The sequence below is a fragment of the Centroberyx affinis genome, unplaced genomic scaffold (assembly GCF_046629955.1).
Source record: "Centroberyx affinis isolate AG114_WGS23_722 - 3 ecotype Tasmania unplaced genomic scaffold, CSIRO-AGI_Caff_v1 ptg001396l_1, whole genome shotgun sequence".
Classification (NCBI taxonomy): Eukaryota; Metazoa; Chordata; class Actinopteri; order Beryciformes; family Berycidae; genus Centroberyx; species Centroberyx affinis.
The window spans coordinates 243,369-265,501 of record NW_027279878.1 but is presented as its reverse complement, the minus strand read 5'-3'; the positions used below and the strand labels follow the sequence as shown (position 1 = coordinate 265,501).

General features: G+C 39.1%; 2 protein-coding genes across 2 annotated transcripts; both read left to right on the top strand.

The window, feature by feature from the left end:
• Nucleotides 1-6,646: 6,646 nt before the first annotated feature.
• synpo2b (synaptopodin 2b) lies at nt 6,647-13,430 on the top strand. Its single transcript, XM_071526248.1, has 3 exons — nt 6,647-7,322; nt 8,533-10,607; nt 12,957-13,430. Exons 1-3 carry the CDS (start codon nt 6,647-6,649, stop codon nt 13,428-13,430), a joined length of 3,225 nt encoding a protein of 1,074 aa, XP_071382349.1.
• A 3,034-nt stretch (nt 13,431-16,464) lies between these two features.
• Nucleotides 16,465-21,992, top strand: myoz2b (myozenin 2b). The gene is made up of 6 exons (XM_071526288.1): nt 16,465-16,565; nt 18,257-18,373; nt 19,149-19,315; nt 19,878-19,977; nt 20,836-20,998; nt 21,082-21,992. The coding sequence occupies exons 2-6, from the start codon at nt 18,292-18,294 to the stop codon at nt 21,305-21,307; spliced, it is 738 nt and encodes a 245-aa protein (XP_071382389.1). The 5' UTR covers nt 16,465-16,565; nt 18,257-18,291; the 3' UTR covers nt 21,308-21,992.
• The last annotated feature ends 141 nt before the right edge of the window (nt 21,993-22,133 follow it).

Here is a 22,133-nt window from a genome sequence, read left to right as displayed (position 1 = left end):
AGGCCACAACTGCTACACCACCGGCTCAATTTTGCTGAAACCTGTAGGGATGATGTCAGAACTGGCCTGGTGGAAGTAAGATGTGATGCTGATCACTTTTTTATTTCATGAAATCTGATAACAAGTAATTTATCATTTATGTAGTTTAAAATAATAACTCACATGAATATCAGTATATAATTAGGGGAGCTGATTTAGTTTATCCACTGTCCCTTTTAGTCCACTACTGTCCCTCTCCCCTATTATTTCTGCAAGCCATGGTTTCAGTTCCATGTACGGGCATCCTGTCAAAGAGAGCAAGGGCGTACCTCATCTATTTACTGTACAACAGCTTGATGATGTCTAATTTCACACTGAATACTGCTAAACCTTGTAAAGCCCATTTTGACAGCAGTGAGGAAATGACTTGACTGTGACTCTGACCTTGTAACTACTGTATGGTATAAGAACAACAGTATGAAAAAATGTTGTCATGCTTGCTTGTACATCCATATTTAAATTTTGAATAACACACTCTATTTTTATTCTCACTCTGTCTCTATTCTACTCTCTATTATTTTTTCATAGTAGCCTATGCCTTTGTATTTCTTTCACTAACTTATTAATGAATGTTTTATCTAAAATATAATGCCAGGGTTTGACACCAAGGTAACAGCAGTGCCACGTTTCATTCTGAAAATGTCTTTATAAGTTATTCCAACTAAATGACCAATAAACAAAGATGCTGGTTCCTAATTTACCTGTCACTTACTGCTAATCCAGCTATGGCTGAAGGGGGCAGGGACAACAGCAGATTAGTTTAAGATGTAGAGTGCGAGTGTTGTTCTTCTCTCTCTTTAAATACAATGGCATACATGAATGAGCAAGGCTACTCTACAAGGAGGAGGGTAGGTAACCTGAAGGAATCTTTGTCTGCAATTTATGAAAAGTGTTCATAGATTCTGTCCAGAATAGTCACTGAACCAGGCAGTATCCAAGTCTATGACAATTAAGATGCTGGGCATCAACTGAGAAGGAGATTTTTGGACAAACCAGTGCATGTACCACTACATCAGTTAAAGTGGAAACTGGGATTAATCTTTCAACCTCTTAATATTGGCTCTCTTCCACTGTCATTGAAGGTAAGACATATTCCATTGATTTATTGACACTATACTGTCCAAGATTTCATCTTGTTAAATTTTACCAAAGATGTCTGCATGTTTTGGGCTTTGATGAACATCTTTAAGAATAATAACAGAGGAATAGGCTAAATTCAACAATATCTCAGAAATGCAGTCATTGTCTCAGAGTGTAGCCTATTATTTGTTCCATTAAAACTTGTGTACTCTTTGTAGTGCTCCTTATGGTTCATCCCTTTACACCAAATTTTATGTCCTGCAGCTCTCCAATTGCAGCTCCACCAATATAAAATGTACTGTATAATGTGGTTATAAAAGAATCTATTTTAATCCAGTTTTGAATACTTAATAACTGCAATAGCTCTGTGGGCTAATGCCTATCTCAGTTGTCTATAGATTTCTGTGCTATTATTACTAGTTAAGTTGTAAAAAGGCATTTGAAAACCTCCCAAAAGGAGTGAGAAGTGAGAGAGCCTAATTATTAGATAACATGGAAACATCTAATCTCCTGCAGCACAGTCCTCACAGGGGTTGTGACCCAGACCAAGAGTTCACTCCTTTGTCAAGGATGCTGACTCCCTGTCTCCATGGCAATGAGTCAGCATGCTTAGGTTTTTACCTTACTAGGAAACAGAACTTCCTACTACACCAAAATTAGGCTTGATGGTGGCAAAATGGAAGTGAAACCAAGTGTGAAGAGAAGTCTGGGCATGGGACACTGGGTTCCAACAGACTCCACAGTAAACATTTTAGTAATCCCAGAGCTGCATGTGCCATATACAGAAGTAAAACTGCAGAAAAAAATCAGTATGTAATAGTGCAGGTGAAAACACATCAGTTGAGCTACGGGTTCAAAGGCCTACTAAATTGTGGCATGTAGTTCCAGTAATGTCTTGACCAATGTGGCATATAATATGTGTGCATGGAAGAGGTACAGTATGTCATTGCAATCTGCCCTTTAGGAAACATAATGACATCATTTTGTCCTTTTGCAGAAATATATTATTTTTCATCCCTGTACAGTACAGTGTTTGTTAGCATCTGAAACAATCCAGTGAAGTGAAGATGTTGGAATACTGATTTGATCAAGGGAATTCTTGCAAACTTCTTAAAATATATATTTGAAAAGTTTTAGAATAATTTTGCTTCATATGCACTGAAGTCTGTTCAAGGGAAACATTGAGCAGACAGAACTCATTTGAACTATTCTAATTTTGTTAACTGTGTTTTGGTGTGAAATAATGTCTTTAGTAAATGGTTTTGCATCAATATCAACTGACAATGTCTGGCATGGACACACAGCAATCCTCTTCACATGAAAAGGTTCATTGGCCATAAGAATAATTTCCTTTAATAGTGTACAGAGTGTGAGTCACAGCAGGTCCCCATGTCTACATGAATGTTTTTGATTAAATTCTAATGTTTTCTACTTTTAATTTAGGTAAACACTTTTTCTCTGACTGCCTTAGGTCTACTGAGGAGAGTTGTTTGGTGGTGTTTTATCCCCTCTGCAAATCGGGCTATAACTTTGCTCATTTGTTAAGTCCTACAGCTTACTCCAAATGTTGGTTGTCTGTGACTGTGTGTGTGTGCGTGTGTGTGTATGTATGTGTGGGTACTAATAATAATATGAGCAAAAACACCTCCTCCACATCCTTTGGCTGGGAGTACGGTTTAAGTGTTTAAGTGTTTTTGTTAATATGTTATCAGGGCCTATGTTACACTTATGAGGCTGGGGTCTTCAGTGACATATTTGTAAAAGATTGTGTTTATTCTGCAAATATATTGCCAAAATTATTGTCATCAGACCTCAGTGGCTTGCAAGATGTGATCAACTGCCAAGTGAAGAACCTTTGAGCTGTTGCCCTGGAGACACAGTCTATGTCTATTGCAATACTGGAACTGAATGGGGAGTATCTTATAAATAGACCATTAAAACAATAAATTGTAGAAAAATATAGTCATTAGGGCAAATCCGTATCACATTTAACATGTATACCACACCTACATCTTCCCCAAAAAGGCATTTTTTTCTTCTGGTGGATTGTCAACACACTGCAGTAGATGGATTAATGAAAATAACTTGATGTTGGTCTGCAGAGATATGGCGCCACCCTGTGGTGGATATAGCAGAACTGGCATGTTTGTGTGTAAAAGGCTTGAGCTTCTACTGAGACCTAAAAGTTTTACTGCCCCCTGCTGACTTCCAAACAGTAGGGCTGCTGAACTGGCCTTTGTCCTCTATAGCAGTGATTCTCAACCTTTTTCATATCAAGGACCCTAATTTAGTTCACATTAGGGCCACGGCCCCCCATTTGATGAGATTTTGTCTCTTGAACCCAAATCTAAGAATATTTTTATTGTTAGATATAATTTTGTCCAGAATTCCATGACTATCTATATTGTAGGTAGAGAGATAACAGTGAAATACTTCTTCATTCTCTAATTGTGTTAACTTCTTGTAAATTAAATAAATGATCCCCAGACCCCACGTTGAGAACCAGTGCTCTATAGTACCATTAATGTGGTCCAAACCCTGGTCCACATATCAACCAAGATAGACACAGGACTATACACATCATGTCTTGTAATGTGATTTTGGTTTTGCAGTTTCCTATTCATTTACTGCCTTTTATTGTTATGCTCTAATCCATATACTCAGCTGGTACCAGATATAAAATTCTATCTGCTAGTTTTGGACAGAATAATTGCTCGTGTTTGATTACAAATCACCAGCATAAATACACCGCACTCTGGAAATAGTTTTCTTTGTTTAATCAATTAATTCTTCATGTAGTTTCAAGTCACAGTCCTACAGCCATTTCAGTATTCTGCCTTCTTCAGTGGCTGTGACTGACTAACCATTAATCAACTTAATTAGTCACACCTGTAGCCTATTCCACTTAATTAACCTAATAAAACATAACATGTTCTTCACTCATATTTTAACTGAACACTGTCCTTCTACCTTCTACATCTACATTTCAGGTCATTACACACATTAAAAAAATATACATACATATGTCTTTTTTTCAAGACATATCCCCACATCACACAACAAAACTCATGTAATCCATAATAAATATTTGAATCCTATTACCTCCAAAGTTTCTCTCCCTTATACAAATCTCACAAATAGCAAGATTAATCAATGTATTCATTTAAGCCATTTGGATCCATCTACTTTCTTTTCTTAAGGCGAATGTGTCCCTATCTCCTCCTCTACATGGCATCTTGATCAGTTCTAGACCCATAATCCCAAATAACTAACATCATGTTTATATGTATTTAAATGTCTAATTACTGAGGACTTGACATCCTTATTTCTAATGGCTTTTGTTCACATATTCTGATCTTTAACTCTCTGTTCATCATTCCGATATAACAAAGGCCACATAGACATTTCACCATATAAATCCCATATTTAGTATTATATGTTGTTGTGCCTTTATACTCTTTATACTTTTTTCCTGTGTGTGGATGGTAAAATATGTCTGACGTAAAGCTGCTACAGCATAATTTGAAACTTGATGACTTTGGTGACCCCTTGAGTCCCTTGGTGGTCCCTCACTGTTGTAAAGACAACTTGCCTCTTCTTGCCCCCCCTTTGCAAGCATATATACAGAGGTGTATAAGAGATGACATGAAATTGTCATAATGCAAATTGAATAATGGAACTGGAACAAACTTGTGAAAGAAGGTGAGTTATTTTTCCCACGGCACAAGATGTGCTCACTAGGAGCCAAATTCAGGTCAGTCGATCCGTCACTCAAACAATGCTCTCACCTTGTAGGCTACTGTGATGCTCGCTCGCCAGGAGTTCTCGCATAGCTTTGGAGCGGTGGTGGTTAATTTGTGTGTAACAAAAAATATTTTCTGCCAGCGAATGTTTTAGTTAACTATATTAAGATAGCAAAGCAGTTCTGTGGGACAGGTGTGGATTTTAGAGTTTGCCCAATGCTTACAAAAAGGCGCTCTCTCACCTCGTATTGAGTGATGCTTGCTTGCCCGGTGTTAGTGTTGCAATGTGTGTTTGGAATTGCGGTGGCTAATGCAGGACAAAAAATATTTTTTGCTAGCGAATATTTTAGTTACAACTGGATTGAGCTAGCAAAGCAGTATTGCGAAACAAATGTGTGTTTATTTAAGTTTGGGCAATGCTATCTAAACATTTTTGCTAACAGTTAACTAGCATCTGTTCTTCTTGACGATACATTGGTGAATGATGTGGTTACCCTGATTATTCCAGAACTGCAGTATTCTTCAACAACAACAACAGTTGATGCTGCTCAACTAGCTAGGCCCCGTGGGACTGTAGGCTACAGCATCTGGACTTGTCTGTGTATTTGTTCACATACAAACAAGTAGAATAATTCAAAGTGAGTCCTCTTTCTGTTTTGATTGAGGCTCCATCTTTGTTCCACATGTCAATCCTGCATATTTCCCGCCAAATCGTACCACGGACTAATATAATAAACACATACAGGATAATAACAAATAATTAGCCAATTTTCACTGCAAAGGTTTAATTTTTCCACAGCCATTATACTCCACTACCAATATTAGTTAGTTTGAGAAGGATATATTGAGGTAAATATTCCACACATTGGGGCTTTAAAAAGAGAAGCTTAGCTCTTAGCTGAGTACAGTCTGTTTATGCTGGTAATCATGCTTTCCACCAAACATATCCTGCATCTGATAAAAAGCCAAAAAGAGAAGAAAGTATTATTAGAGAGCACATTGTGACCCATCATGTTTTCAAGTCACACCAGCCAACAAAATAGGTCCATGCAATTCTTTTTCAAGTCAGAAAACAAGCACTTGATTTAAGTGAAGGGAGGCCTAGTTGTTGTACTATTTATAAAGCTTATTCTGTCTCAGATTTAGTTCTTAAATGGAAATGCTCACACACATTGATATTCATTGCAGTGATAGATGAGAACAGTGAGGGGAAAGAAATCTCATTGTATAAACAGTAGTTCGGAAAACAGCCACCCAATTGTTTTGCTTATACTCTTGGATGTGAATGCTGTTTCCCCGATGATATTACATACCATTCCATTTAGAGCGATGGCAGTTGTGATGAAATTGCCAAGGCAAGTCTGCACTTCCTATTGGGGAGAGGAATTTGGTCAATCAATTACACAGTAGGTACGAATGTTACAAAGTGTAAAATTGCTGCAATGTCTGTTTCTGAACATTAAAACGTTTAATTCCAGATGAATTGTCTTCACAGTTATTCAAATTGTATTGCTGAAGCAGTTTACTTTGATACTTTGTCAAATCATTAAATCTGATGTTAACACTCATGTTGGTCTAGGTAGAGATTATTTCCAAATGTCTCTATGTATTCTGTTTAAAAAAAATAAACAAATATATATTTATGTAATATTGAAAATGTTAAAATGCCTCATGTACATAATCAGCCTTCAAAGTTAAAGGTCTCCTTGGCCTGAAGCTTTTTGTCTTTGTCTTAATAAAGGTATCTTTGGTGACACCCAGGACCTGTTGAAAGTGCATTAGAGATGGAACCTGAAGCTGAAGATCCAGAGAATAATGATCACTCTTGGTCAGGGTCAGATGGTTCACAAGAATTTTGCATCTCTGAGTCCTTGGCAGAGTCTTACGATGATGATACTGTGAGTGATGCAGAGTATCCCTCCGACCCACAGCCTACTGATATCCCAAAGGCTGACCTCGAGTCCCCAGAATGCCCTCAATCACAAGATTGGGAGTCTGTATGTGAGCAGCAGTCCCTGCCTGAACTTAGTGGAAGTGAGGAGGATGTTTCATACCAAGAAATGGATGACATCTCCCTCAGTGAATCAAGAGGGTCTCCTGACATTGAAACCTTAGCAACGTCATTGTCCTCACACTCAGAGTGCCCTAGCCCACAGCCTCGCACCGGCCAGATACCACGAATGCACTCTGCCTCATCCTCCTCCTCTCTTGGCTGTGGTGATATGACCCTGGCCCTGACCCTGACCCAGGAACAACCTCTGGGAGACAGCAACAGACAGGGTGTTGGAGCCAGAGACGACAGGAGGGTTGAATCTTCAGAAGAAGGAGGGTGCAGTGAAGCACCTCCTGCTCCTGTCTCCTTTGGAATTTCAAGCGAGGGTGCTGAGCAGGCAGAGAAGAGGAACTGGGAGTCTGACAGAGATCTGTGCAGACCCGACAGGCACAGGGCGAGGTACACACGTAAGTAGCTATCCTCTACCCTCATTCGTTAGATTCCAGTGTGCGTATGTAGCCAGGAGTGCAAACTGTACAGCATGCAGTGAAAACTAGTTTCTCATTTTCCAGTTATTCTCTCATTTATCAATACATTAGACCTAATTTTGTTATTGTAACAAATGCAGTCAGTGAGGCACTAAATAACTTGAACTTAGAAATTTTAAGATTCCTGTCCTCTAAATGAGTGCAAATCATAAGATTTTAATTATTGTAGGTATTGTATGAAGCATAAGACTTTATTTAACCGATAAATAGTTTGTGCAGAGGACTATGGGTGCTGGTTATTTTCATGCTGTAACGTGGGGTCTATTTGAAGTGGACTTGCAGGGCGAATTCCCCATGGCTTTAATAGTCAGAGCAGGGCAAGAATAAAATATGACCATGCCAGTGATGAGGCCGGCAGAAATTCATTTGACAGACACCAGCATGTGTCACCCTGGCCTGTCACCTGATCCCTTTTCCAAGTAAGACTTGACTGCAATGGAAAGTTAGCTCCTCACTTTCCTTGCCTCATGGACCCCCCTAAGTTAGCTGTAAGTAAATATGATGCTTTTATTAGTGTGCTTGCTTCAGCAAGAACACTTTAAAATTTTCTCTAACTTATTATTAATGTACTTGCTTCATCAAGAATTTTTTTTAAAAATGTGTCTAATGATAATAATAATAATAATGATAATAATAACAATAACAACAACAAAAAAAGTATTATTAGCTGTCAACTACTTAGTCAATTTTGCCTTGCAAGTAACTAATACCTCCAAAGATTATTCAGCATTTGTTCCATTATCGAGATACATGGTTGCCGTCAGACAATGATATACTATGAAAATGTACTGTATATGTAGTTCAGCAAATTTAAAGAAACCAAACTTTTTAAACAAATTTTGAAGAAATTAAGGTATAGGCCTATTAATGAATAGTGTAATTAATAATATTACTCACTTCAGTAGTTATATGACTTTACTGTACTTTGACCAGTCAAAAACATATTGTAGTCTGGTAAACTTAGTTTGACATACATAATTTTTATGTATTATGTGTTTTCATCTCCCTCTCCCTCTCTCTGTCTCTGTCTATGTGTGTGTCTCTCTCTCTCTCTCTCTCTCTCTCTCTCTCTCTGTCTCTCTCTCTCTCTCTCTCTCTCTCTCTCTCTCTCTTTCTCTGTGTGTCTCAGGGCTCAGTCACATCGAGAGCCAATCAGAGAAACACGTCAAGGAGACCAAGTCTAAATGTAAGCGCATTGCTCGGCTTCTAACTGATGCACCAAACCCTCAAAATAAGGGAGCCTTACTGTTTAAAAAACGTCGTCAGAGGGTCAAGAAGTATACACTTGTGAGCTACGGGACAGGTGAGAACGAGCTTGACAACGAAGACCAAATAGAGGAAGAAGCTGAGGAAGTCAGGTCAGCTGGGTTTAACTTTGTGGCAACAAGTGACTCTGAGCTAAAGGAGGAGTACACCGTCTATCGCCAACAGCAACATTTCAGTGTGAACTGGGAAAATCTTCAAGAAATGGAGGGACTGCCAGAGACAAAAGGAAAGGGTGTAATGATGTTTGCCCAGCGTCGCCAGCGAATGGATGAAATTGCATTAGAGCATGAAGAATTGAGGCGTAAAGGATTACCTGTGGAGGCGATAACAGAGCGTGAACACACAGAGATACAGAATACTTATGACAGAGAGGAAACCTACATGCATGCTGAGCAGGCCAATCAAAACTACATGGATGCAAGTCTCAAGCAGAACTTACAGCACCAAGAAAATATGCAACAGATGAACCACCTATCCAATGTGCCAAGACCCTTGGTGCCAAACAGAACTGCCAAGCCCTTCCTCGGATTTCAAAATAGGGCACCTGCTCCCTTCATGCCTGATGTTACTGTCCCAGTGACAAAGAAGCCTGAACTGAAATTCAAAGTACCTGTGCCGATTAACACTAGTCCACAGGTTTGGTCCCCAACTGGTGACATCATAGCCTCTAGAGATGAGCGCATATCTGTGCCAGCTATCAAGACTGGTATCTTACCAGAGTCAAAACGGAGAGGTACTAATAAACAGTCATCAACGCCACAGCAAGCATCAGATCTTCACCCCCAAAACAAAGGGGAAAGGAGGTCTTTTATTGAACCAGAGGAAGACTTTTTTAGTCTAGGTGCTGAGGCTTGTAACTTCATGCAACCCAGAACATTAAAGCTCAAGAATCCCCCTCCAGTTGCCCCAAAACCTACCATCAACCCAACCTGCCCACCCTGGTTGGGGAAGAGTCCCTCTCTTGAGCCCTTTAACCCACCAAGAAGTCCAGTTTCACCGTCTTCTCGTAGTCCTGTCGGGCCTCATGCTCAGCATAACTTACAACAGCAAGATCGGGCTCAGGCTCAACAGATGGCCAACCGTTGGGCACCAGTTCAAACTCAGGCACCACTTCAAATGCCTGCTAATGCCTGGGCACCAGTCAACTCCTCTCCTCAGCCTCAACTTCAACCAGCCATGAATAGCTGGGGTCTGCAGCCACCTCGATCGCCTGTGAGTATTCAGGCCCTCAGTTCAACCCACAGCTCCCCTCACCCACCCTCATCCTCAAGGAATAAGTCAGCAAGTGCTGCTAACTCAGTTGTCTCTTGCCCACAACCAGGGAACTCATACATCCACGCATCAAAAGCATCACCTGCTTCTCCAAGGGGTCAGGTCTCAGGTGGCAGAGGTATTAGTCGGGCTGGTGATGGTCCAACAATGACGGGAAAAGGTGCAGAGTTGTTTGCCAAGAGGCAGTCCCGTATGGAGAAGTTTGTGGTTGATGCTGACACAGTGCAAGCTAACAAAACAAGATCCCCTTCCCCCACCTCATCCCTCCCTAACTCTTGGAGGTATTCTCCCAATATTCGTGCCCCACCTCCTTTATCATACAATCCCCTTCTTGCTCCTTTCTACCCTCCATCAGCAGCCAAGCAACCCCCTTCCACAAGCCCCAAAATCAAGGCAAAGACCAAAGGGAAGCCTAAAGCACCCCCCCCAAAGCATCTCAACGCCTTAGATGTGATGAAACATCAGCCTTATCAGTTGGACTCCTCACTCTTCAAATATGATGCAGTCACTGAGGCCAAAAGCCCAAGCCCCAAAGCATCTCCAGCACCTATATCTGAGATTACCCCAACCGTTAAACCTAGTTCTGCCCGTTCTCACTCTCCTTATAATGCCTGTGACCTTGCTGTTCAAAGCAAACCAAAAGCCCCTGCTAAGTCCTCTGGATCGGTAAGTTCCCAATATCCTTCTACCCGCCAAAACACAAGATCAGCTGAGCCTCTTTCACTTGACAAGCAACTGGATGAAAAGCCTACTGTCACATCTGCTGCCCATCGCATAACCAACAAGCAAACAGCAAGCGGCCAACCCACAACCACTTCCCCCCAGCCATCTACTGGTGGCAGCTTAGCTTCAGCCTTCTCTCCTGCATCCCTTATTGCTAGAGGTGCACGTCAAATGGCTCCTCGGCCAAACTTTTCTGCTAAAAAGCCAGTGGTAACAGGCAAACAGTGGAGACCTATTGTTAAGATGCATTAGTTGTAATATATGGTCTGTTTTTATATAGCAAAAACACTGAGATGATTGAACACAATTTATTCTACACCTTGGTGGCATTTCAAATCTCATAGTTCAATCTTTACAGGTGAATAGGTAAAGAGTTTTGCACTGTCAAAATGTAGGCCACTCATCAAAAAAACAGTTGTGTAGGGAGAAGCATATACCTGTATCTAGCTGGCAATGATACTAGGAAAACGTGATACACACAACAGGTATTTGAAACAGAATGAACAGAAAAGCTTTCTTAACAGCTTAAAAATGTTATAACATGATGTAACATGAATAAACATAAATAAAATAACTCAGCACTTTTTATCATCTTCCTGAAACTTGGGAGGTGCATGTGTGCTGGACAAAGGAAAGGTGAGATTAACATAATATTAAGTGATTCTCAGGAAGTGCTATTATGTGTGCAAAAAAAAAAATGTGTCTAGAGAGCCTTGTCCAGCTAGGGTGACGTTTGAGCTTTTTTTTTCTCCAAAATGAAATAAGGTAGATTGTTTTAAACTAGATACAGTACTCATCATTGTCATCAAAGACTAAACACAGTAATGACAGTTATTACGTTTATAAAATATTGATGCCTTTCAAAAATTCTGGACTATAATTTTAGTGCTGTATTTAAGTATTTTAGTGAAGAATACTTATGGGATAAAAGCAACATATACCCAGTATATTTACAGTATACTGTAAATTAATTAGTGTGATTGGGGAGATATATGCACTTCTTTTTTGGATGCATACGATTTGCAATTCCTTCAGTCTCATTCCAAACTTTGATAGCGTCATAACAGCTCAAAGCATTAGCTTTTGTTGTGGTAATTAACCCTCACGACATTAATTGTTTTTTATGTGGATTTTTTTTCTGTAATTGTCAGCTATGGCCAGTTATTTAACTGTCAGTATAGTCAACTGACATTATGTATCCTCATCCTTTTTGTAAAACATGAGCAAGCTTAAAACTGAGATTTAAGTATTCTGCTATTGATGGCACATTACCAATAGCACCTCAAAATTAAATTAGGAAATAATTCAGATTTTGTCTTGTTTGTCCCTATGTCTGTCTTTCTGACATATCATTGTTTATTGCACTTCTTGTACTGCACAATCATGCTATTAAATTTCTCCTTTACCCTTATTTGTGTATTTCCTATGTGTGCCATGAGCTTCTCCTTTCCTGAACTACTGTATCATTTTCACTCACTCACATTTCCTCCTTTATCTTTCTCACCACAATGCAAAATGTATTCATAATATTTGCTCTGCCTTCAGCAATAGCAATTTTCTAACATCCATTACTTGATTGGCTATCTTGACTTAGTTTCTAATATTGTAAATATTGCTGAAGGTTACCACTGCCAGTGCTCTGGTTGACTCAACCTGACTGGACTGATGTGTATGTTTTTGTCATAGCATGCTGACCAGGCCACTATTACCTTGGAATGTGAACAGTCTGGAACTATAGAGTAGAGGAAATATATAACATTTTGGCCTTCAAAAGTTGCACTTTTGATGCAAGGTACAGATTGGCTATTGAGGAAGGAAACAAAGAACAACTGGTACAAATATAGTTCCAGACAAACATGAATCACCTTGTCAATGTCTGTGATCTAGTAACATTGATACTGTACTTATTTTAAGTTTCTTGAACCCTGAACAGCAGGTAAGTTCTGAAATCCTCTTCATTTACTCTAAATCAGTGGTATTGCCAATGCCATAAATGCTGATTTAAGATCTTGACAAATAGGAAGTTACCTGTATATTCAGGTCACTCAAACCCTTTTATGGGATTTATGGGAAAAACCTACATGTGCACACCTAATTGGTTTACACATCTGCAATTTTAAAAACTATCTTTTTCTGTCTTTATTATTTTCATTTCAAAAGAAAGTCCTCTCATAGTCCTCTGCATAATCAAAAGTATCTTTTATTGTTCTGGCTTCCATGATACCAGAAGGTGGCAGCAAAGTCTGCAGCAGTGCTGTCACATCGGTCAACCAGCATGTGGTTTTCTTTCAGGGATTTGGCAGAAGCCGCTCACTCAGCCTGCCCAGGCGGCTGAATTCTGTGCCCTCTCACAATCCTCTGTCCCCTGTGAGCACGTCTGGATTCCAGCCATCTTCTGTACCTACACACAGGCGAACATCCTGGCAAGAAAAGACCTACAAGCCCCCGACACCCTGGGAGGCAGCATCCAGAAGCCCCATTGGTTCGGTGGACGAGGCCTTTGTGTTTCAGAGCCTCCAGTCGTCTATTGCCTCTAATGTCAAAGCTGCAGGGCATCGCAGATCTCTACCAGAGCCTCCAGCTGAGTGGAAGCACAGGGTGTCTCTTGATCCTACAGCTGTCAGCAAAGGTCATTATCATGCAGCCCCAGCTTTTCAGGCACCGTCTATGAGCAGGACATTCCCACCTGAGAAACCAGCTTTCTATGGGCCTCCCTTTAGACCAGCCCAACCTCTGAGGTCTGGTAGTAGGGCCACTATTGGATAAGGCACCAGCCCAACAAAGTACTCTCTCCTGTTTAGCGCAGCCCAGAGAAGTTAATGCCACCATGAGTAAGGCAAACATACTGTAGACACAGAGCAATATACATTTATATAGACATGAATGGTATATGGTGTAAATGGTCATGCAAAGTATGATAAAAATGAAAGACACCAAAGTAAATTTACCCCAAAGAGAAGGAATCTGTTTGATCTGCAGTGATTAAGGATGTATTTCTTGGCGTGGTTTGGTTCAAACTTATCCCATAGGTCTTAGACCCAGGCATTTTTTAATCGATGAATCTTATATTTCTTTTTTGATGGGATGGTGTGTTCCTCAATGACAATGTTCCCGCCATGAAGGTATGAGCACTTATTGGTTTGAAGAGCACAACAATGTTCTTCTGTATTGTTATGTATTAATGGGAGATTATGCAATGGTATCGAAATGATCATTCAAAATCCTTATGTTGTAGTGATTATTCTAGATTCCCATTTGAGGACAGGAGTGGACCACTACAATCATGAAAAAATCTTAAAAATTAGCACCCTCACCATTAGATGCAATGCAGTAACTGCAGAAGTCTTATATCTTAAAGATGGTGTTTTTATTATCTTGAACATACACACTTTGCAGATGAGGAACCATTTAAGATTTTTGAATTACATTTAAACACCACATCTTCATACCATATACATTTTATACATCTTAATGAAAAGTAATAATGTGAAACAAAATGTAAATCAGATGAGATTAAGCAATGTGTTATGTAAGTAGAATTGAATCTGTAGTAGATGTTCTTGAGAGGTCTATGGGTATCATGAATGACATGTTTGGTAGATTGATTTTTAACAGGTGGAGGGGTTTTGCCCACTGAAAATGCTGATATTGTTGACATGTTTAGTTGGGGTAGAGTGCTGAGAAATAAGGCACTTTAACAAATTTCATGCATGGCTTATCACTGGTGTGTTAAATGTTATATCATTAGCTTTAAAACACACTGTGATTTCATGAGCACATTTTCAAGTTGAAGTTGAGGCATCTGAATATTTCATACAGTGATAACCATTATAGAGGTCACTCATCATGCATTTATCCAGCATTTATCTTATTAGTACTGCAGTGCCCATTGCAGGCTACTGTATTCAGATATAATAAAGTAGAAGTGAATGCTCTTATTCTTAGAGAAATATTAAAGGATAAGGCTGGTGTTTTTTAATGCATTGCTTACCGTCAACAAATCCTGTGAAAATAACAAAATCAACGATGCGTTTGCTCTACTCCCATTACTTTCTGACTGCCCACGTACCATTTTTAGCCGTCAACCTGGAAGTCATTGGCTCCAATTGTAAGCTAAAAACCTTGAAATACAGCTCACAAAGACATAGTTTCAATTTTAAAAATCGTTAACTGTTACCACGAAAAGTCAGGCTGTTGTAATTATTACCAAATTCAAATGGGGACTACGGGGACTATTTTCGGTGCTAAGGAACTACTTTCCTGAGATCACAAACGATTACAACCGGCTTATTAAGTTGTTTATTTTGTTATTTTCATAGGATTTGTTGACGGTAAGCAATGCATTAAAAAACACCAGCCTTATCCTTTAAGTATGTCTAGATGCTGGATCATTCCTACACCTTCCAGCACCTTCTAGTGACTGCAAAAAACAATTAGCTACAGTCCAGCATTTTCTGGAAAGCAGCAAACTTGCATTAAGAATTGGGATTTCTGTGATGATTACATCTTAACATTACTTTTATCTGAACTGACTAACTATATGCAAGCTTTCAAAAATGTTCATCAGTGTTTATTGCCATGATTTATATTTGTAAGTTATTAATAGGACAAATCTTGCATGTTTACATTCATAAATTATCCCACCTTTGATGGTTGTGTGGTGTTGCAGTGTTAATAGAAATCATTTTCCGACCACAGATCCTGGCTTCTAGTGTCAGGGTTTTAGTGTGAATGATGTGACCACGTGTTTAGCCCAGACCATACATAGAGATGGGCTGTTATTCTGTTGATTTGCTTGAATGTAATGTTAATTTTTTGCACCATATAAACATAGATTAAAAATAAAAATAAATGAAAATGCTTTAAGTCCTTTAAAATGTTTATTTTTCATCTTTGTGTCTATACTCAAAATCATTTGCCTCACGCTGTGAATTGAAAAGACATCAATATATTATATTTTTAATGCAATGTTTTGTTTCATTCTTTTACAATTAGCTACATTTATTCAACAATGTATATTGATGGTACGGAAAAGTGACACCTGAAATTATATCCATCTGATAGAATACAAAAGTACAACTGCTACATTTTCAGCTAGTTTGGAATAATTGAAAAAGCTATAACTTGAAATAGATATTTATGTCAAAGTATTATTAGGTGTATAGCACAAATATTACATGGGGGAACTTGACTCATATTTCAGCATCGTATTTCCTTTCAGTCCCATGTATTACACAAGAGAGTGAATGTACTGTATGTCTGTTGCATGACAACAGGTTTGGCTGCCAGGATAATGACCTTGATCATGTGAGAAGGCGCTGTGCAAAAAGCCTCTGGGTGACCTCACCTCTCAGAGCTGAGGTTGCACTCCCCTTTAACCCTCCTCAGCCATTTACATCTTTATCCAAAGTCAGTAATCACGGGGACAATAACAAAACAAAGTTTGGAGAGAGAAGTACATAAGTTGCAGACATGCTCACTATTAAATATCTGTCTAACTTGAAGGCACGGTGCCTCCAAGTTTACATCATAGAAAGACTCCCATAGAGATTTGCTTTCTTTGAAGACTCAGAAAGAGGTAAAAGGAATCGATGTCTGGAGGGGAGTCCTTACCCTGAAGAACATCATTGGACATGAGTGTTGTCCATCGTCTGCTCTCTCTCTCTGGTAACTATCCTTGTCCCATGGTGTTTGTGAGTGGTTTTGAGTGTTTGGCAGGTTAAATTTAGCCTATTGATGTAAGCTGCATTCCACTGACAACAGACACAGAGACACCCTCACAGTTTGGCTTTAGTGTCCGGGAGTGTGAAGATCAGGGAAGATCAAACTACCTAGGTTGACCCCTGAGCCTCTTTGCCTCCCCTCAAGGATACAGGTTGCATACTAGGGACACTATCACAGGTAAGGAGAAACCTCGTCAGTGTGCGTTTTTGTGAATGTGAGGTCTAGTGAAATTATATTTATTGTTATATTACAACCATTGTGAAGTCATTGTATTGCTGCTTCTAACATAGGAAAACTATATTTCCTATACATTATAAGAATCCTTTTCTCATTTCCTTGTGGATAAGCAAAGACAATACATTATAATTTAATAAAATAATATTGTTTTGCATTCTCACTAACACGTATTTTTAGAATTTCATTATTATGCATGAACATGATTTCAGTTTTTCCCCCCAGTATTTACTGTAATGTGAAACATGCATTCTTGATTTTATGAGAACACATTTCCCACTGGAACTGAAAGGAAGTTATTTTGAATGTCATGTTGGAGAATACTGGCATTAGAACAATCATTTCTTTTGGCAAGATCACATTTGTTGTATCCAATTTCGCACACAACCTTATGACACAATGTTCACCCCAACCGTTGCACATGATGATTTATGTTTCATAACTTGTGATATTTTCAAGGAAAATGCCACTCACTCAATGCCATTCACATACTTTTAGTTTTTCTGGTGGCAGCCAAAGTTGTAAAAATGACATGCATGGTTCAATTGCAAATGAAATGGAGCCTAATTGAGGATTAGGCATTGCATTGTTTGCTTATAACGAGCCCCTGAATGTAACTTCTACAGTGACTCATCATAGCATGACAAACGTTAATATAGCAGATTTAGTTGGCTTCAATTAGCAATACATGTTGACAGCAAATGGGAGACTGACTCTGTGACTTTGTTTGAGTTTCTTTTTCAGCTGAACAAACTTTATATCATATTTGTGTATATTGCATAACTGAATAGATAGAATAGAGCAATAAAATATGTCCTTATCCCCAGAAAACCATTCTGTATATGCTCGGTTTCATCTCTTTCCTGTTATCTTTTCCATATTCTCCAATTCATTCTCTGTGGACAATGTGCATTGGTATGACATCACAGATTCAGGGTTTTGTCTCTAGAGGACTGATCATACACTTACACTCACCAAGCTGGCCTCAATCATATGAATAAAATATCTGTGTTGAAATTCAGTGGTAGTCCACTTTAGACGAAAAGCCTAAATTCATGACAAGGATAATTAAGAGTAAGCTTTGAAAGCCCCTTTAATAAAAAATAAAGATAAAATCTCAATTAGTTTGGAGAGTGAAAAAGTAACACTGAATGTAAACATATAAATGCATACAAAATGACTGAGACACAAGTTTAATATTGTCAGTAGTACTGCATTATACATTCTTACATTCAGCAACACTTTAGCTTATGACGGCTTTATTCCAGTGTATTTATCTGTAACATATTAACCTAGTATTGCATTGATTTGCCATTGAGTTCATAGTGTTTGGAATAAAAATTGTTGTCACTTTGAGTTGGGCAGAACAACTACATGCTTTGTCCTTTATGTCCTTTAGAGGAGATCAGGCTTGCAGAGTCGGTTCCCCGTTTTATTTCACTTCTTAAGACACATTTTTATTAAAAAAAAAGCTTTTATTGTGTGATGTTTAGTCTTTTTTGTTTATCTTTTATTTTATTTTGATTTGTTTGTGTGTTTTATATTGACTGTTGTGAAGCACTTTGTTACCTGTATTGAAAAGTGCTATACAAATAAAGTTATTATTATTATTTATTATTATTATGTGTTTCCAGTACTCCTGCGTTCTGCCACCCTTCCCAAAGCCACAATGTCACAATTCTGTACAATGCCAACTGGAGAGAGGAAGATGCATGCAGCAGCTATTTGCCGAGAGGTCCATGGTACCAATGGTATGATCTACAGCCGAGGCTCAGCGGAGAAACACACTGCTGTTAGAGAAGATCCATTTTGATCTTAGTTCAAAATGTCAGGGCTATTCTCCTGCACTTGCCATAAATAAGCTAATGGGATGATTTACAACCTATGGCGACTAATCCTTTGTCGTTGTCCTTTTCAAAAGGCTATTTCTGGGTGGGTGGGTGGGCAGGAGAGGGGAGGGGAGGGTGCGGGCCAACTGTAGCTGTTTGGATATTGTGAAGGCCCAGGACAGCTGGTACATTCCGTCTGCAGTGGTTGTTGAGGAAGTATCGTGTTCATCCAAAACCAAGTTTCAATGATAACTCATTTTCCATTAGATGATTTACAAAAATGGCAAATGTGGATTTTGTGACACTTCTGTATATGGTCTGTGATGTCATATATGGACATTTTCTAAGGCTGCTTGACAGTGACAGTGAATCGTCACAGTACTCGGGGGGTTTTCTGTGGATATGGGTACATTTTCTGTTCAGTTCTCAAACAGACTTTCTGTGAGGGAATTTGTTTCAAAATGTATTTTCCCTGTGAGATTTCACAGTCTTCCACATTGTGATCTAAATCAATGTAGGACATGATTGACACATGTACATGTTTATGGTACTATGAGAAAGTTGTTAGCTCACCATTAACATTGGATATGTATTATGCAACTAATGTACTAATGATTTATGACTGTATGCATTCTACATAGCAGAGTTTATTTTGACTGCATCATAATTTTTTGTTCTCACCTTTGTTGCCTGATAGGGGACGTAATGGATCTAGGAAAGAAGCTCAGCACTCCTAAAGACATTATGTTGGAGGAGTTATCGTTGCTTTCCAACAGAGGTTCCCGTCTTTTTAAAATGCGGCAGAGGAGATCTGATAAATACACATTTGAAAGTATCCAAAATGAGGCAAATACACAGCTAAATGTAAGTTAACTTTTGTCTACATGTGTCATCCAGTCTAACTCAATACTGAATACTTACAATACAATCTTATCCTCTTGCACCATATTGACTGTCACTGTTTGGAGATTTGGCATGAGTGCTGACTGTATGAAAAAATGGGAAATTGTCTACCCAATAAATACGACCCATTAAGCTATTATCGGAAAATTCTACTTGTGCCAAAAGTGTTATAACACATGGAAGACAGGAAGAGACACGTGCCTCGTGTCCTTTGCCTCTTCTGCTCCAGCCAAATCTTCTGAGAGGCTGCTCAGGCACTTTGCAGTGGAGTTGCTCCATTGCTTATCAGTGCCTGTTGATGTGTGTGTGTGTGTGTGTGTGTGTGTGTGTGTGTGTGTGTGTGAGAGAGAGAGAGAGAGAGAGAGAGAGAGCGTGAGCGTGCATATGTGTCTGCATACAGTATGAGTGCATGCAAGAGAAAGAGGCACATGTGTCACCTTTGTATGACACTAATGCAGAATTCATTGAAGTATTATGAAATTTTCATGTGAATAAGTGTACTGTACCTTATCCTGTTTTGCAGAATGATCTTTTAACTGAGAATCCAGACAATGTAGTAAAAGTGGATGGGGGCAACACACCGGCCCACGGAAATGCTGCTGATCCAGAAAGCATTGTTCCAGGTAATTAGGCTATAGATTATATATCAGCCTGTGCAAGTTCGGCTTAATATGCAATTTATGCTTATAGTTATACAACATTCAATCACAATTATAACTGTGATAAAATTACAAGTTATAATGTGTGTAGTAAGTATAGCCTCATCAACGTTAGCATTGTGAGTGTATTTGGTCATTCAAAATCCCTATATCTTTACCTTTTCTCCCACCACTGTCAAACTGCTGTGTGTTACCATCAAAAACAAGCCTTGCTGCACAGACAAATGAGAGCTAGTGGTTACATAATGCTATCATATTAATGAAAACTGCTATAATACAGTCATAACAGCTGGTCTTGCCTTATGACAGCTGATGTGCCGAGCAATTTTTCCATGGTGGTGAAAAGTTCACATTATTCAACCTGAGCAGGCTTGGAGTTTTAGAGAATTGCATACATTTCAAAGGTATATATGAAAAGATTTCCTTTCCCTGCAGCACAAAGCTATCTTTTAAATAGCCAATGGAGCCCCATGCATAATCTGATATGCTCCTGTGTGGTGTCATCCCATGCCAACTCAAACTGCCTTTTGACTTGTCCTGCGATGAGCGCACACTTAGAGTATGCACTATTTTAAGACCTCAGATCGTAATGATGGACAAATCAGCCTGCCTGTGTTAAGTGTTCTACGATTACTGCCTCAGTTCACAACCTACTGTCTCACTCAAACTTTACTCACCAAATAAATGCTCAATATTCAGCCTCACACCATCAGATCATTCTGTTTACAATGTTGGAATAACCCTCAACAACATGATCTCATATTGGCATTTTGCTATTTTTTCTGGTGTGCTTCTTCTTTGTTCATGGCGGCTCCTTGAAAGATGCGGCTGCAGAGAAGTTCAACACTACAGCTATGCCCAAGTCCTATCACTCCCCATGGGAGCAGGCCATCCTCAGCGACCCGGCCCTGGCTGAGACTCTCAAACTTAGAATGCCTGCCGCCGAGCCACAACCAGACCTGCCTGACTACAAATGCTTCAACCGGTGAGACAACTATGAGTACATCATAGCTATTTTGTTGTTTGTACTAAAAACAGTAGCTTTCACACAGTTCATCTGACTTGCAGGGTTGCCACCCCTTTCGGTGGCTTTGACAAAGCTCCCAGAGGAATCACATTCAAACTCCCTGAGGTGGACCTGAACCCCCCTAAGTATCCAGAGCTCCAGGAGCCAGGGATGAAGCGGCCCACCTTCAACAGGACGGCCCAGGGATGGATAACTGACGGCAGCCCTGTTATCCTACCCACTGTCCCCCTGGAGCCTGTGATAGTCCCGGAGTCCGACGACCTCTAGATGGGCCTTGTGTTACCTGGCAACATGATCTTGGCTGTAACATTGTGGTCTTGCCTGTGATGACAGAGTAACAGTGATTTAGTAGCCCAGTTTCAATTTGTACTTGGTTCAACAACCACAGTATTTAGGTTTGAATCAGGACAGAAAACATTCACACAGAAATTTGTGCTAATCAGTGCAGACATGCCACTTCAAACGACCCTCTTTAAAATGTCATGGGATTAAAAGTAAAAACCTAAATCTTGTGCAATGAACAACAAACTGTTTCAATGTCTGCATTTGTTCTTTAGTTGGATTTACCTGTATGTTTGCTGAACTATTACCTGTACTTTGAACAATTCTGTACCCAAAGAATATAAATTAAACAGCAACAAAGGTATGTATTATATATTCAAACATGGTGTTGGTCTAGAAATTTCCATTGATAGTGAAAATGCAGACCTGTAAATTTTATAAATGTTGAAATGAACTGATCAATATGTAAATAAAGAATGCAAGCTATTTTATCATGACAAGAGCCACTGGCACATGCCGTAAGTTGTCTTTCTATTATTTAAAAAATGTATTGGAGAGAATATACACAATATTATAACAAAAGTAATTGCCTTGCCACAAAATATAGACTTAATTAAGAATTATTAAGAAATATTTTCCAATAAAGATTTATTAAGCTCAATTCAAGACATTCAACACTAAAAACAATTTCTTCAAAGAATTGAAATTTTCAGTAAGGTATCTGTAAAAATGAAATAAAATCTACAGTGGAAGCTGTGTTTTGTGTCCATGTCCCACATCGTCCACAGAGGATTTATGTCATTGTACAGCA